The 18,121-nt window shown below is 41.6% G+C and overlaps 1 protein-coding gene and 1 long non-coding RNA gene across 2 annotated transcripts in view; both read left to right on the top strand.

Moving 5' to 3' along the window:
- The first annotated feature begins 445 nt into the window (after nucleotides 1-445).
- On the top strand, nucleotides 446-3,731 carry LOC118453031. The gene is made up of 3 exons (XR_004842914.1): nucleotides 446-1,223; nucleotides 2,455-2,588; nucleotides 3,613-3,731. It is a non-coding gene; the product is annotated as an uncharacterized LOC118453031 (long non-coding RNA).
- A 216-nt stretch (nucleotides 3,732-3,947) lies between these two features.
- Nucleotides 3,948-18,121, top strand: part of AGPS (alkylglycerone phosphate synthase) — an 88,008-nt gene continuing 73,834 nt past the window's right edge. The window contains exons 1-3 of the mRNA XM_009646038.2: nucleotides 3,948-4,087; nucleotides 4,256-4,988; nucleotides 5,262-5,321. Of these exons, the coding sequence (XP_009644333.2) occupies nucleotides 4,753-4,988; nucleotides 5,262-5,321 (296 nt within the window). The 5' untranslated portion in view covers nucleotides 3,948-4,087; nucleotides 4,256-4,752. The remainder of the gene's footprint in view (nucleotides 4,088-4,255; nucleotides 4,989-5,261; nucleotides 5,322-18,121) is intronic.

The following is an 18,121-nucleotide window of genomic DNA, read 5'->3' as shown; positions in this document are numbered from 1 at the left end:
ATGTTGTGGGTGGGTGCCTCCCCAAAGGTATTGCTTGCTGTAATTATATGAAATAGATATATCCACTCGAAGGAAGAACCTGTAATCTAAGTAGATTAATTATATGCGTGTTTGATAACTGCACTAGACAGAGTGGCAGCACTTGCCTTACAGTGAAAGTTTGGTTAAAACACATCCATAGAGCCACTAAACATATTATGGAGGTCTAAGCAGAACCTGTGCTGTACCGCTGAATGATCTAGGTATATTGAAGGAGCTCCTATGGTGCTGTGGCTTCGGTTCCTTGGGGGGAGAATGCATGGTGACAATAAATCATTTGTAATGGAGAACCAGCAGCAAAACTTTAAGCATATTCCCATGTATTATTTTTGTAGTACCACTTTATTCTGTGGTCTAACAGTGAACCCAACTGAATCCAACCAAAAGGACTGTTGGAGACTCTGGAGAAAACAGAAGCAGGCTGTTGCAAGTTAAAAAACCTTTGAGTGCGGCTGCTGCCAGCTCCTTGCAAATGGTGTTTTCTTTAAGTACCAGCTTTTGACTTTTTCAGTATTATAAAAGAAACCGCAAGCAGACCACGTTAGCATAAAATGAGTAATACACAATGTCAGTTCATGAAAAATTGCCCTGAAGCTATAAAGGTGTCTTTTCTACATGCTTTATTTAATAGAAAGCAAAATAAAAGCAAACGTGAATCTTAGGCGTTGGCATAGATGGTATCACAGTGCAGAAATCGCATGCAAAGCTAAGCAGCTTGCTTGGAGCCTGGGGTGAAAAAAAAAAAGGCAAGGACACTTTCTGGCCAGGCCAGATAAAAGAGCATTGGCTATATATTTCATTTGTGTTCCTTCCTTAATTTCTTTTCTCCTTTCCTTATCTTCACACCTTGAGCTCAGGCAGACCAGCACTTCATTTCTGACGAGAAGGCAGCCATCCAAAAATCAGCTTAATGAAAATGCTGTATCTCACTGCGCTGTTCCCACTGTACGCCACTGGCGAACGAGGTGTATGGCATTAGGAGCTTTCTGGAACAAAGTATGATTAGACAACCTGAAATACCTGGAGACACAGGCTTGTTTGTTAGTTTATAGCTTTTTGTATAGTGAAGATTTGAAGAAAGTGTTTTCAATTAACATTGCATCTTTCTAATCCTGGAGTTTATTTGGGATAAATGCGGCGTTAACATCTCCATATGGCATTCATAGAGGAATATGGGCCCACAGGTAATGCTTTGGTCTCCACTCCTAAATATGATAAATAATGGTTTTAAACTAAAACAAGGTAGGTTTGGACTAGATATAAGGAAGAAGTTCTTTACAATGAGGGTGGTGAAACACTGGAACGGGTTGCCCAGAGAGGTAGTGGAGGCCCCATCCCTGGAAGCATTCAAGGCCAGGTTGGACGGGGCTCTGAGCAACCTGATCTAGTTAGCGGTGTCCCTGCTCACTGCAGGGGGGTTGGACTAGATGACCTCTAGGGGTCCCTTCCAACCCTAAACATTCTATGATTCTATGAACTTTTGGCCAAGCACAGAAAAATCCAAATGCTTTTGCATTTGCTTTATTCCTGTTAGTGTGCATTCATCTACCTTATAAAACTTACATACCTAGTCTATCCGTGTTGACACCCATTCTTGCAATGTTACAGCTTGTATGCGAATGAGGTAGATATAATTTCCAGGAAATTTGAAGCAGCTGAAGTAGTATATTCAAGAACAACCCACGGTGGTGCTTTACTGAAAAGTAGAGGACTTTTTATGACACATATAATTTTAAATTTTATGAGTTGGCTATTTTTATAGGCATAAACATTCCCATTATTCCTATTCTTGCATTAGACTTTTTGTCAATCTTAACATTTAGAAAAACATTTGTTTTGTAATCAGAATTTATTCTAAAATATTTTCATGCTCTTTTTAAAATGATAGGAAAATGGAAAGATCTGGCCGTATTTTTAGTTAATGGACTATTAACAACATTTTGATGAAGTTCTTTCTAATGTATCTGCATAACATTTTATATTATTTCACATTAGAATAATTATGAAGATAGAAACTTCATAGTGCCACCTACTGCTGAAAATACACATTTTAAAAACCTTGGCAGTTTGGGTACCTTCATATAAAAGGGCAACGGAGGAAAATATCAGCTGGAATAAAATCCCTCAAACCTCTGAAAAATGTTGGAGACCAAGTCCTGACCTGCCAAGTGAATTTCAGTCACACTTGAATTTCTGAACTTTGAACCAGTGACTATTTTGACTGAGACTGTAATGAGGAGTGACTCTCAGGATCTGGGATTTTGACTAGAAGGTTTTTTGATGTTACATTTTTAATAAGAACTTTCATTTTAAAATTAGTCCCAGTGATGTCACTAGAAAAATACTGATGAAAGGATTCAGTGAAACAAAATTTATTTTTCACTCAGTGATGAGGAGGCATCCTCTATTTTACAGAGAGCTCTGCATGAGATGTAAACCAAGGACCCTGGAATCAGCATCAACACATGCGTCAAAAGCTCTGTTCCCTTCTTACATCGTAAAGTCTTGAGATGGACCACGGATCCCTGCTTGGTTGTTGGCATAAGATGGTATGTCCTCAGCCACAATGGTTGGAATTCATCTTCCCTAACCCTTGCCATCTAAAAGTTAGATGAGATTAACGTACAGTCTGAAGTACAGTAGCTGGTTCTTTCTTCACTTCATGGAGAAGACACTATCTCTAGTAGTAGTGATATAGTAACCATATGCCTACAACCTTTTCCCACGTCTCAGATGTTAAGTATCGGCTATGATCTCATTCCCAGGAACCACAGAAATACAAGAAGTGGTAGGACTTTGTACATGAGTCTGAACAAATAGGATATAGACCCTTATTTTTCCTGAGGAAAGTTCAACTTTAAATTTGGCTCCAAGGAATCAGGAATGGTTTGTCTTCTGCTGGTACTTGTCTCATCCTGTAGAATAACCTGACACTTTGAATGCGTTGACTGTCACAGCTTCTGTCTTGTTACGGCTTGATGACTTAAACTTAAAAATTAATTTCTTTTCAAGATGAAAAATTCTTGAGAACAATGCATTTAAAACAGATGAAAGAGTTTGTAAGGATGATTTAGAAGCCTTTGGATGCACTCTGCCTGACCCCCCTTTTCATTCACAGAGGAGAAGGGCTGCTGTCATGACACTATCACGCTGTGGTCCTTCATTTTGCAACAGCAGCCTGATCTACTGAACAGATAACAATTTACAGGAGAGCTTTTTGTAATGTACAGATGCTTATGTACAGGCAATTCTGGGTGCACATTTTACCATGACACATTAAGAATTCACCTCCTATTAAGTTAGCTTGATAAAAAAACAAGATAAAGGATATTTCCTAGTTGTTGAGCTTATTGTGTCTTTCATGCAGTGAAAATTCATGCTGACTTTTTTGTCAATTAAGCAATTTTTTCTATATATATTAACTGAACTGGTTTTGTCTGGGATAGAGTTAATTTTCTTCATAGTAGCTTATATGATACTGTGCTATGGGGTGAGCACTGTTGGTAACACAGGGATGTTTCAGCTATTGCTGAGCAGTGCTTGCACAGTGTCAAGGCCTTCTCTGTTTCTCAGGCTGCCCCACCAGCGAGGAGGCTGGGGGAGCACAAGGAGCTGAGAGGGGATACAGCCGGGACAGCTGACTCCGACTGACCAAAGGGATGTCCCAGACCACATGATGTCATGCTCAGCAATAAAAGCTGGGGGAAGAAGGAGGAAAGGGGGGAGACTTTCAGAGTTATGGTGTTTCTCTTCTGAAGTCACCATTATGTGTAATGGAGCCCTGCTTCCCTGGAGATGGCTGCACTCCTGCCTGCCGATGGGAAGTAGTGTGTGAATTCCTTATTTTCTTTGCTTGTGTGTGCAGCTTTTGCTTTACCTACTAAACTGTCTTTATCTCTATCCACGAGTTTTCTCACTTCTACCCTTCCGGTTATCTCCCCCATCCCACTGGGGGAAAGTGAGCACGTGGCTGTGTGGTGCTGTTAAGCCATGGGGTTAAACTACGACAGTCTTTTTTGGTGCCAATGTGGGGCTCAAAGGGTTTGAGGTAATGACAGATTTGATTGGAGTTTGCTATACTGAATTTATAGCTCTTATAGCTATTTAGCCATTAATTGGCCAGGTCCTGTGCTTGCCATGGGGCTTGCTTGCCTTGCTGTACATTACAGTCTAGTGCTCATTAGTGGCTGCTTTTTGCTCTTGCTGTTTGCTGTAGGGCTTATCATCTCACCCTGCTGTGCCTGGGAGCATTTTGATAACAGCAATGATGATGTGTCTGGGCTGGCCGATGGCCAAGACATCAGTGCTGTTCCTGTGCTGCTGTGCTGGACAGGCTGGAGATCCAGCGTCAACCTGAGTTGAAGGGACTTGACCTGTGGATAAGTCCATGTGGGAGCAGAAGCATCTGTGGCCACAGGTAAGTCCACAGCAGGTATACCCCTGAAGGGACTGTGGGCCCAGGGATAAGGCTGTGCTGCAGGAGGTACACCTCGATGCGACTATGGCTGTGTGTAAGTCCAGACCACATCAGGTACACCCCTGAAGGAACTGTGGACCATGAGTAAGTCCATGCTGGCACAGATCCACCCCTAAGGGACTGGAGTCTGTGGATAAATCCAGCTGGAGCAGAGGCAAGGGGAGGAGTACCTTGTGATGACCAAAGGGACCAGGGGTGGAGATTGTAATGGATATACCTCTAAATTGTTATAACCTATGATTCGAGTTGCATGTTATAGGAAGTACTATAGCAGGAACCACCACCAGTGGAGGACGAGCCTTACAAGAAGCAGTGCAAGTGCAGCAGTGAGCTGGCCTGAGCTGGCTTTGGTGCCCAACAACTCCATGCAACACAACACCTCTCCTGTCCTGAGTGACCGCCATAACAGGGAGAACCCAAGTCACAGACTGATGAACTCAGTGGACCTTTCACAGACATTTTATGGACATTTTACGGACATTTTACAGGCATGGTCCATAGACTAAGGGAATGATATCTGTGTATATATGAAAGGATGGGAAGGGGGGAAGTGGCTATTGAGGATCTATTGGATAGTGTGGGAACTGAGCATGACATAAATGGTATGGAATAAGGTGCGGAGATCATACTGGTTTTGGCTGGGATAGAGTTAGTTTTCTTCATAGTAGCTTGTATGGTGCTATGTTTTGGATTTGTGATGAAAATAATGTTGATAAAACACTGATGTTCGTGCTTCCTGGTGTGATACAGGGGATGCCCATACCGTGACGGAGGAGAAAGGACGAGCACTCTCACCATTGGCTAGGTAATTATTTTGCTCATAGTTGCACGAGTTACAAGTTATGAGTTAATGAATTGCAAGTTATGAATTAGAGATCTTGTGAGTTAGAAGCCTTGTGACTTAAGTGATGAATTAGTGAATTCACGTGCTAGACTAGCCTGTACAAAGGGGATTGAGCCCTTGCTTGTTGTGTGTGTTTTCTTTCCTAACGAGCTCATAAAATAAAGCTTAATTTACTGAGTACGTTGTCCTGTAAATTTGAGAGATCCAAATGGACGGTGACACAGAGCGAGTAGTCTGAGGTTCTCCTCCCTATTACCTGTCCAAACACGTTAAAACTGCTTCTTCCCAAAAGAGCGAGCAGGCAGTGACTAGGGATGCTCCTCTGAAAGGAGCAGGGGAAATCCTTCACAACACTCAAGTTCTGTATCGGTTGTCTGCCCCAAATTCCCTTTAAGGGCCTTGCCAAAGACCTCTGGTGCCTGCTTCTCTTCCTGGGTCAGTTATAATCCACATAGTCCTTCCCTCCTGTTTCAGTCACTATGGACTATGGACTTTTAGTGTTAATGTGTGCCAGCCTAAATAATTAAAAGCAATGCACACTGTATCCCAGAAAACTAGAAAGGTTGAAAATGTCCTTCTTTCTTCTCAAAGGCGCAAACTCAAATCACAGTCAGCAGGATTTTTTTTTTGGTGATACCATGTACAACAAAATAGCATCATAAAAATGAAATTATTTAAACTAATATTCAAATCACGCAGTCATCGTTGATTTAGTTTCCAATTATACAGAGGTAATTGTATTAACGAACTGCCTCATTCAGTTTGGTGGGAAAACAATTGAAAGTTTTAATGTCCTGGCATCTGCAGATAATAAATGATGTGATCTGTGCTCCTGACTGAACTAGAATTCTAATTCTTGTTTTACCCAGGGCATACTACAATATTGGTATGTCTGATGAAAGATACTTCTGTGACCTTCTGGAGCCAAGACAATTCTGGAATAGAATAACCATTCTAGAATTAAGTATTGAAATAAGCTAAAATAGATGGAAGGAACTTATTCCAGAATTAATGACCAAAGATATATAGCAATTTAAAATCCAAGTTAAATTCCACGAATAGAAATGTTTGCAACCTGCATTGCGCTGAATATACTGGGAATAGTTTTAAAAGACTTGCTTTTGTGACTTCAGCTGCTGAAGCCAGACTAACTATAAATAAACATATTACAAAGAGTCTAAAGGGCATCATGTGCTTTGGAGTCACAGCTCCATGTCTGATACGCTGCTGAACTCCCCACCATCCTCTAAGCATTGGAATACATTTATGCTATAGCTGAACTGACCCAGCTCCTGCCTGCCTATCTCTCCCTTTAAATTCTCAAGTGTTCCCAGGAGCTCAGAGAGCCTAGATATTTCTCAAATGCATACTATAATTGTTCATGGATTTTTTACTGCCCCTAAAAAATCCAGAAAGTGTGAAAATGAGAGTAATACTGAGGTCTCTTTGCCTTTCATTGTCTGATGCAAGAGATAACACAATCATTGGTTAGAATATCTGCCCTACAAAAGTGTTTTAGTATACTAGCAGTATCCTTAGAAAAAGAATTAATAACTCAAATAGTGTTTAATTTATGATACATTCATAATCTCTTCTAGGAAAGACCTTCTCTAACTCGTCATTCTCAACGTCCTCTGCTGTAACAGAACTGTTTGCTAAATAGGGAAGCCCCAAGTTGTTTCCTGTTCTGATTTTCAAAGAGAAAGGGAGAAGCTGGTTGCTTTATTGTCACTTTTTTTCCTTGTCTTTTCTTTTTTTTTTTTTTTGAGGTTTTCCTCCTGATAGCCACATGATGTGGGAAAATAATATGTTGTTTACTCCTTCAGCCTTTTGTCATGCCCCATATATTCTGCTAACCCAGCAAGCAGTCCTTACTTACCATGTTTAAAATATAAGCAACCTGCTGACTCTATTCACACTGTTCTGCAAGAGGGGCTTTTGGAGCAGCCGCACGCACAGGACGCTCTGCTTCTTGTCTGCAGGGCTGTTACGCAGGCAGCCTGTTAGCTACCGGTGATCATCAGCACTGAGCCTGTCCTGATGTATCTGGTGGGATGTGAACTTTCAAATGCACCCAGGGTTGTGAAGATCATAGACTCACAGAATCAGAGAATCGTTTAGGTTGGAAAAGACCTTTAAGATCACCAAGTCCAACAGTTAACATTGCCATCCCACCACTAAACCATGTCCTTAAGCACCATGTCTACCTGTCTTTTAAATACCTCCAGGGATGGGGACTTGACCACTTCCCTGGGTAGCCCATTCCAATGCTTGACAACCCTTTCGGTGAAGAAATTTTTCCTAACGTCCAAGATGGGCATAGGCAGGATGACAGGCACCAGTGCTGCATAGGAATGCTCGTGCAGCCTCACTGCTGGCTAGGCAGCAGAGGTAATGCCTTGAACAAGCTGCACAGACTGGCTTCCAGTTGCCGATGTGTCCTCTGTGCCTCAGTATGAAGGCAACAGTCAGAAATGCAGAAACTCTGGAGTCGCGATGTTGGTGTTTTGGCTGGTTCTTCTTTTTTTTTCCTTTCTAGCTTAACTTGCATCTATTTCTCCTCTTCTAAATACATCATTATGTACATGGTGTTGCCACCCATTAGCCTCACTCCTAATCTCATCTCTGTTAGTGTGCTATAGGGAGAGGGTAACACATAGGCTTAGGGATGAACGAAGACTGTATTAGAATAGCAAGCAATATCAAGCAATCAGTGTGATCCTCAGCACTGTAGCAGATTGTGGGCCTATTTTTTAAATACATAGTATTTAAATAAAAGGGAGGTTAGTATCTGGAAGTGAGTTTCTGAGGAAACAAAAACTTGGTTCTCAAGCTTGGTTCTCAGAATATAAATGCAACCCTCATTTTTAGACACTCTTTTGGGACCTTCTACTAGAGTAATTTGGGGGCTGTGGCTGCAGCAGCAAACAAACCATTGTTGGGATCTCTGGCAGCCCATGACCTGCTGACCATTTTTTTTTCCTGCTTTGTATTTCTAAGTACTCTGTTCCAGAAGAAGTTGTCCACTATGAGTTCCCCTTAACCACCCTTAAAGGTCTGGACAAGTTAAGCATATACATGCATTTCCAAATAAATCTGGCCTCCAGACATTGATTGTTATTCTGGCTTTTTTCAGAACTCTTTCTCATTTTTCTTTTGTCTTTTTGATAGGGCTGTAGATGGAACTGAATACTTTAAGCCAAAATCATAGAGGAAATTACTTAACCTGATGCTGTTACAGCTCTCCATGTGGAGTCCAAAATGACATTGCTCTTTTGCCTTGCCATATCCTCTGCAAACTCGCATCTAGTTGCCAGAGGAGAAGGGGAGTTTTCCATCATTCTTTTTTTCCAATTCATGCTATTCAGGCTATTTCTTCCACAGAAAAATTACTTGGATTATTTGTATACTGTTTATCAATTTGCCTTATTCTAGATAAAAACTATTACTTTTTGAGTGCATTGTTTCTTTACACCCCATCTGTAATTCTTCATTGGTATTTGCAGCTTTTTGCAATGTACAATTGTAAATGTCAGCAACATGCTGAAGTTTACTTTTTATTCCTGATGAAAATATTAAAAAACAAAAAAAATCAGTCCTCACACCCATATCTATCATATCCCAAACATCTCCTGACAGTTCAATATATCCTATGTCTTTGCAACACTGTATTGAGGTTCCCAGTAGGTACTGGGGTTTCCAGCGTACTGTAGGCCATGTTTGAGAGGGAGAAGCCTACGTGGGAGCCGGAGCAGCCGTTTGGTAGCTGGCAGAAGGAGGCAGCTGGGCTGTAAGCAGCCTAAGAGCTTCCCAGGGAAATAGCTTTGCTGCTGGCAGGGCATCATTAGTAGCAGCAGGAGGACATAAGGAGGCAGGAGACACAACAAAACTGCATATGTAGCTGGCAGAAGACTGGTGTCAAATGGTCCCAACAAGGCCCACCCCATACCATCATAACCCTCATTTGAGATTCAGCTGCAGGGCTGATAATGTTGCCACTGTTAAGAGTTAATTGTGCTTAAGGGAGTTGCCCTATTTGTTCCCAGAAAGCCATAAAGCAGTCGCGTTACTTCTGCAGGCCCTGCGTGTTAAACGAGGACAGCCTGGTAACTAGAGCCTGCAAAGCCTCCTGCCTCCGACACCAACACCTACGGCGCCTGGCGCTGAGCTGGGGGACCCCTAGCTGGGAGGAGACGTCCTCACCTGCTGTCAGGGGCCAGGTCCTCCACAACAAACTTACAGCTTTCCTGGCAAAGCCAGCTTGAATTAATTTTTCAAGGAAGATTTTTATGGAATATGACCTGAAACCTTAAAAAAATCTGCTGCACTACATCTGCCGCCTTCTCTTCAGCCATTCCTTTTTATAAATCTGTCCTAATAGGCCGCTCAAGTTTGCATGGCAAGACTTTTTGTCATAAGACCGCAGTGTTTGTTGCTCGTGGCCCTAGAACCTTCCAGATGTTCAGTGAGTGCTGTGCAATGTTTCTAGTATTACTCACTAGGAACAGAAATTATGCTTAAGAGAGACTGACGCCAAGTACCGCTCTTGTTTCTTCTGAAAATTGGTGAGACATTTGGTTAATAAATGCTCCTCAGTTTCCCACATCTATTATAATGATAATTTATGCTAGAATGACAATAAGGGTATCGCACGCGTTCCAGAAACTACAGCAGAATGCAGCGAACATCCCTTCACCCCTGCAGAGAACGTAAATGATTTCCTGTCTTCACTTATAGTTTCTTAATCAAACCATTTTCAGTGAAGCTATCTGTTTGCAAGATCACAAAGGCTGTTTTTATTAGCATGCGGTGTGTGTTACGTTAGCTTGCAGGCTGTTTGCAAGCACAAGAAGGGAGCTGGAGGTGTGTTGCTTGATGAAAACAAGTTCACTGAAGACGTCATGTTTTGCTTAGGCGAGCTGACAATACCAAACAGAAAAAGTAGGCCTGGAGTAGCCCACGTGCTATAATTTGTGACGTTCAGGAGCTCTGCAGGTCTTTTTAGGTTATTATGCAAACTTAACAAGAATAAGAACTTTTCTGAATATGAGATTTTTACTGCAGTTCATGCATGCAATTTTTTTCTCAGCTAACACAGACAGTAAGTTGGCTATATTAGCTGGCTAGCTTTTCAGCAAACTAAATTCCTGGGACTCTGCCTGACTTCCTTGGAAAAATTGAAGCTGTTTTTAAGGAGGTTCTGTGAGAAAACTCAGCACAGTGAATTTCACTAACTTTGGCCGGCTTAGAAGGGAAAGGCTTGCAGTTACCCTCAGGCATGAACTTGATTACATATAGAGTAAGAAATACAAAATAAATCATATGCTTTAATTCTAAATTACATTATTTGATGTAATAAGAACTTCCATACCAGATCAAATCTAAATTAGTTGTCTGCCAATAGTAATTCCCAGATGTCTCGGAGGAAATTGCCCTATTCCTCAACCTCCTTTCCCCCCTCTACAAGTATAATGGATAATTATATAACAACCTGGCTACAGGGGAAGTTATTTTCTAACCTCAGGCTGGTGGCTGATTTATGCCCTGAACTGTGAACATTTATAATCCATTATGAATTTTTATCAGGTCCAATCTAATTCCCCACATAAATATATGAATATGTATGTATAACCTTTTACTGAATCCTGCTAAGCACTTGGCCTCAATGATACCATTTGCCAATGTGTTTTGCAGGCGTATTGCTTTTGCCAATTTAAAATATATTGCCTTTTACTTTCATTACTACAATCAGTGTTTACTTGGGGAATGTCTCAGTGGTAGCAATAACCCCCAATATCCTTTTTCCACGGTCACTCCCTGCCCTGAACAGCTCTGAAGCATGCAGACCCAGCTGGAGCCTGGGTGCCTATGCTGGACCAGAAGGTAGCAATCTCCGGCTTGCTGCATTTCCTGCTCCATCCCCTCATAGACCAGACCTTGCCTTTTACATACAGGTTGATGAAAGGCAGAGGGATAATGCTTGCAGTACATGAAAAGGTCAAAGTGTCTCTAGGACTACTATCATTCCGATGCACCATGACTTCCTGAATTTGCAAGTATCATTACAGTTTAATGTTACGAGAAGAGTTTATTTTTGGGGGAAGACATTGTTTTGGACTATGGGAAATAAATTAATTTTGATTTGTGTTGGGTCGGGTCAAAGGGGTGCTTTTGTGAAATACTGGGGAGGGAGGGCTTAATCTTGGGGCAGGCTATTGCAGCTACATTTTATTGTGGGAGGAAGGTAGATTGTCTTTGATTACGTGGAAATTGGTTATACCTGGTAAAAGAAGGTTGGATTAGGAATGATTCTCAATAAAAAAGTAAGAACTATTTTACCGAAAGAAGGAATTTCACTGTACTGTGGGCTGACTACTGACATAAAAAAGCAGTCAGGTTTTGACTAGAAATGAAAGAAGATGGCACAGACTTTAGGGAAGACCACGCAGGAGAAGCAAGAAAAGACCACATTTTCCTCTCTCCTCTCAAACCTGGCCATTACTGGTGGTATCTGCATTCACAGAAATTTGAAAGGCAGACAATTCCCAGGGTTGCCAAAGGGAAGAGGTACCCATGCAAATCAAAGCTTGAATAAGCACCTGTAATGAAAAGAAGGCCATGAGACCAACTTCAATAGACCATATATGAAAAATCTTGAGTCTACGAATCCTCCAAACACATTCTCAGTGAGGAAATATTATTGGGCTGAAAAAGTTCACTTACAGAGAATGGGGATCTATGCAAAGCCAACAGAGACATTTGGAACGGTTACAACAGACAGCAGAAGTCAAGAGGCAATAACTGCACACAGAGGACTTTGGTGACCAGGGTCAGTATAGGGCATCTGTGGACTTAGCCACAGAGTTTCAATTTTGGTGTAAATTCTTTAGTTTGGGAGTGCTGAGACATGGTCTCTTGTTGGTTCACTTAATTGTATAATGAACAGCTGTGAAGTTTTTATTTGGATTAAAATTTCCCTGGAACTCAAGGTAATTTAGATCTGAGCTTTTGGCTCCAGTCCCTTCCCAGCTTGTACTCAATATAAATTACTGCCCTAGAACCATGACATGTTCAATTTATCCTCCATTTTAGATGGCTGAAAAGTGTATGCATAATTCTGTGCATACCACACTTTCTGTAATCTACTGTGACAAATAGACCAAATGACTGAAACTGCTAGGTAAGACACTTTATTTTAGTCATGAACCCATACCCAGCCTTAGTTTAAATACCAGGCAAAAATGACATTTGAATTATTTGATTTGAATCAATGCCAGATTCAATCTTATGCAAACTCAGAAAGAGAGAGGGAAAAAAGTCTTGGAATAAACCCAGTGATTTATGCGTGGGAACATAAGGCAATAACAAGCAGCAACTGATCCAATTGTAATAACAGGAGTGGACCACCATGAAAAATCTGACAACTTTTCATTGGAGCTACTGTGACTGAGGGTTTGGGAACAGGGCGATATTTTTGCACATGGATGATGATTACAAGAAATAGTAGGGGACCAGCATTCCCAATTCCACCTCTATCAAAAACGCTGGTCAAGCCCTGTATGCCATGCTCCACTCATGCTGCTGTGAGGTTCTTCGTTGTCCGGTACAATGGAGGATAAGAAATATTCCCATTTTGGAGTGAAGAATAGAAAAGAGTTATATCACACCCATCTGAGAGAAATATATACTTTCATGAGCTAATTCCAAATAACTGTGTTAAATTAAGAGCTGTATCCAGAAATGAACCTTGGTGTTGAGATTTGATCTTCTGGGTCAGTCTGATTTGCCCATTAGTGCCAGGAGTTCAGGTCCAGGGAGGCAATGCCGCCTGAACCGTCCCCCAGGGAGACAGCAGGACTGCGTACAATTCTGTCAGTGTTACACATCCCACAGGGATAATGTTTTCCAGGATTATTTTATGCTCTGAAGTATTACTATTTTTCTTAGGGCTTTCTTTACGATGTAGCAAGCCTTTCTAATAAGGCTATGTTTGCACAACCAAATGCTAGGAGTTCAGTTCAGAAAGGCAGCCAAGACAACTTTTTAGCTACGCCTACTCATTCCAACATTCGACTCAACCCAAGAAAAGAGACTGGGGGGTAGTTGCCTATAAAGTTCATTACTGCAGTTCTCTTTGGCCACTTGCACCCAGAGAGGCTCTGAGTAAGCTTTCTCTGAAGTTATGCTCAGAAAGGTCTGACTCTTTAAGCAATTTTGTCCTCAGCCAGAGACCTATCCTCTAATTTGATGCCTCTCGGTGGAAATTTTTTTTTTCTGAATTGTCTTGCCAAACAGTTGTCTCGCTGTTGTTTTTTTCATAGAAAGGCACCTGTTCAATTTTAGATACTGTTCAGCCTGTTCCACTTCAGTGGTCTGCACTACTCCTCCGAGAGCCCTGAGCTTTTCACATATTTCAGGCTGCCAGCTCTCTTATGTGCTTTTCCCCAGCAGCCAATTTTGCTCTGAAGCTCCTACAACTGAGCCAACTTCCATTCCTTTATAAAGGGATACCCTCTTGTTATTGCAATTGAGGAGTTCCATAAGAGGCTTTTAATGTCTCCAGAGTGTTGTTATGTACGATAAAATCTTGAATTAAGCTTTACCTAACACTTGTTCATGCAATATTCATTTATGGGCAGATTGCATTTGTTTCTGGTGTTGACAAATACTTTTAGGTTTATTTCTAATACCGCAAGTACATGATCAGATTAATATATGACTGAATAAAATGTTATATGCTGTTTGAGTAGCAGGAGCAGCTCAAAGCCTGAATTCACTACAATGTACACTGCCATCTTGTGTCCTGAAGTTCTAGATAATATAAAAATGCACACTATAAATACAGCTTTTCACAAAATAGGAATTGGCTGTATGAGTGGAATAGTCAAGGTTATCAATAGATGTTTACTGTAATTTTCTTTTTTTTCTTGTAAAATGTAAAATAGTCCTTAAAATAGCAAGTCTCACTGGTAACTCTGAATTCATCTGTTCTAAGGATCCATTCCATTTAATTAGTGATTTGTGGGTAACCTAGTTAAAAAAAAAAAGACTACAGAGAAAATTCTGCTACAGCCAAGCCATTCTTTTTTCCAGCAATAAGGTCCAATATGGACTCCAAGGAATAGCTCTCTTGCAAGGCAGCCTCTGAGTTGGTGTAGAGTTGCCAGAGGAGTTGTAAGCCAAAAGCTCTTCTGCAGACATGGTGTGTGATAAAAAAGAGGGAAGGCTTGTATTCTTAGCCCTTTGGAACAACTGTAGTCCGAACATAACTAGATCATCCCTGAGGCTCTTTCAGTATGCACCAGAGTACTGGTCACTTGGTTAAAAGAGGACCTAAAGTGACATTTACTTACAAAATGAAGGAAGCAAATCTAACATCTCTGCCCTGTGGTGTTTATTCAAAACTGGATTTAAAACACAAACCCAGTAACACATCTTGGTGGATGAAATAAGTACTGCATGCTCTTCCTCTAAAAATGATCATTCCTTCATAATGTGCTAATCAAAGTAGTCTTTTCGTACATGCGTATTTCTAATTGCTTTCACTGTATGATAGTATTTAGCTCTGCCTTTTAATTATGTTTTTATTAATTCCAGCTTCCTTCTATGGTTGTTTACTATTGCAAATGTGTAGGAGCACTCTTAAACACAGCTTTGAACAATGGTTCTATAAAACACATAGGATTTATTCCATGCAGCTGCTGTTGCCTGCAACAAGCATAAGTGTGACAGGGAGAAGGGTACCAAAAATCAAATACTAAGCTTAGAGACACCTGGGGCAGGGCAGGAAATAGTAAAAGCATATCAAGGTAACAGATGCCGAGGTAGAAGGGCAGAATGGCAGAGAACATTAGCAGGAGAGAGAAGCACTCTCGGCCTTTCTTGCTCAGAAGTTCCCGTCAGGTTAGTTGCTTTCCACTCCAGAAACCTTTAATTCCACCTGTTTGGCATTTCTTAGCCCATTTGCACATACTTTTGTATGTGAACTTACAGTATCATTTGCCACCTCTGAAGGGCAAAGGCTTATGGCACCCATTATTGACTGGCACAGGCACTGTCTCCCAAGGTTACTTTTTATGACTTACACACATAATATACCACGGCACAGCGTTTAAACAACCTCCCTCTCTTGTGAAATGAGCAGTTGGAATGATTCAAAATAGCTTTTGCTCCCGTAATGATACTTTGATAATACTTTACTGCTTTTTAAGCTGGTCTTCAAAAGGCAACGTGTGTATTGCGGTCTGGTTGCATAACCTCCTGTTTCAGTAAGAGGAGAACATTAAAACTGTTTGCACAACACATTGCAGTCAGTGTTTAAGTAATGCAAAAAGCTTATTGAAAAGGACTTTGTCATTTCAAAATCTGGAATGCTTTGCTAAGATTGTTAATGCTATTTTATTTGCTTTAACTGCCTCTAAGTTTCCTGCCAGTTTTCTTAGTTTTCTAGCAGAGTCATACTTTCCTAATTTATATTCTTTGCTGTGTTGCCATCCAAAAGATTTTCAGAAAGAAAAAGCTAATTGGCTACATATGAGGAATAATAAAACAGTAACTCAAATTGTGCTAGAAATTATATCAAATAAAGCAGGAAACTGTTTTCTGTAATCTGTACTACAGTAATCTCTGACATATACGTCCCTGGTGATTGAACAACACTGGCTGTAAACAATTATGGGAAAAGCAGAAAAGGGAAGACTACTGCAAACAGAGCAGGTCTGGGAGGAGAACCGACGTCTACTGTGTCCTTAGTTCCTGGAGATGTGGGTTGACAAAGCCTGTGACTGTGGTCAGCCTAAGCCTCTTAAGCACCCCATGCTCCAGCTTTTGAGTGTCTGCCAACGGTTGCCATACTGTGTTAGACTGCGTAACGTCCTAGCAATGGATGAAGGTTTGTTGTTTCCATTCCTAGTTTTGCTTTCCATTAGCTAGTTCATTTTGGCATTGTGAGACCTTTGCTGATGCTAGAACATACCTGTCCATCAGCCTGCCTATGCTGGTAACTACCTACTGTCTAAAAGTTAACGGTGGGAGACAAAACATTAGGAGTAAGTCCAAGCATGTGAATTGAACCTGTCCCCTCCAGATAAGTAATCGTACCTTGCAGTACCATGTCTGAGCCGCTGGGTTAATCCTGAATATGAACATTGGAGAAAATACTAGCTCAAGTTTAGACTTCCACATTCCCATCTAGGAGTGCCCTCCGACCACCTAAAGTCACAGGCATTCGGCAGAACTGCAACCACCGGGTGCAGCTGGGTCCAACTAAACCTGCAACACCCTTGGGAACAGCAACAAACTTTCAGAGAAAGAACAAGATCAGAGAATGGCAGATAGAGTTTCACTGAACAAAACTTCAAAGCATTTATTTATATTTTCTCCTGTAACTAAGCTTAATATTTCTAAGCTTTTCGAGGGATACAAAGCCTACTGTTTCTATTATTGCAGCCTTTCGCACTCCCAGTAGAAGTAAGCCACTGCACATCCTTGGAGCACATACTACGCTTCCCAGAGGCCTTGCATGTATTTTATTACTCAAGGAGAGTGTCTGAAGAAAAGGGAGATCCACCACAGAGCACAAAATAATCAGGCCTTGAATTTGAAGTTATCATACATTTTGTTTTATGTTTTAACAACGCTGCCTTTCCTTTAAAGTGTCCATCTGCAGGGCTATAAATGTTAGCAAGAAAGCCTCTGCTTAGGTTTATTTTCTGTTACCAAGAGCAATTGGCCATCTGCTGGGTAAAAGGAAAGCAGTGCTTTGTTGCATTTGGAAGCAAAGGTCACAAATAGCACACCCCAGCCCTTTGCCAATGACACATTTAGGCTGTGTCTGATCAGGAAATGTCTTGTTAACCCACCCTGCTCAGCTTACCAGATCTCACAGAATAACAGAACGGCAAGAGTTGGAATGGACCTCGTGAGATCATCTAGTCCAACCCCCCTGCTAAAGCAGGTTCACCTACAGCAGGTTGCACAGGACATCGTCCAGGCGGGTTTTGAATATGTCCGGAGAAGGAGACTCCACAAGCCCCCTGGGCAGCCTGTTCCAGTGCTCTGTCACCCTCAAAGTAAAGAAGCTCTTCCTCATATTCAACTGAAACCTTTTATGCTTCAGTTTGTGCCCATTGCCCCTTGTCCTGTTGCTGGGAACCACAGAGAAGAGTCTGGCTCCTCTCAGTGGTGGATCCCCTTAGATCAGAACTCAGTATTGTGCAATTTTAAATGGCTTTCACATAGAGACGCTGTCTGTGAGACTCCTCCTGTCCCCAGGTGTGGTAGGACATAGGAAAAGATGAAGCTTGCTTTTTGTCACCAGATTTCAGGGTACAGCTTCAGCCTCTGCGTTCCAGCATGTGAGGCGAGGATGTTTGTGCTGGCTGGGGGCTCCAAGACTCACTGCCTGCTCTGCCTGGCCTGTGCTGGGACTACCTGCAGGGCTTGAGGACGCGGCATCAAAAGCTTGCCACAGAGGTGCTCATTTGAATCAGCTCATCACAGTTCTGCACTCCGGAAGCCTGGGAGATGCTTGTGCGCAGGGGCTGCTTACTCCGAAGCCTTGCTCCAGCACTTAGTACATTTTAAAGAGTCCTGGGGGTAGTGTACAAGGTCAGATGGAGTGAAAAATGAAGGGTTGACAGGGGGTGTGGAGGGGGGGAAATCGGAAAGCTTTTCTGTTAAACCCAGTCAAAACATAACTAACCAAGATCGCAGGTAAGATTGACAAGGCGTAAGGATCAAGTCTGCCTGTTTTAACACAC

The sequence above is a fragment of the Egretta garzetta genome, unplaced genomic scaffold, assembly GCF_000687185.1.
Source record: "Egretta garzetta isolate BGI_Z169 unplaced genomic scaffold, ASM68718v1 scaffold539, whole genome shotgun sequence".
Lineage (NCBI taxonomy): Eukaryota > Metazoa > Chordata > Aves > Pelecaniformes > Ardeidae > Egretta > Egretta garzetta.
This window is presented reverse-complemented; position numbering and strand designations above follow the sequence as displayed.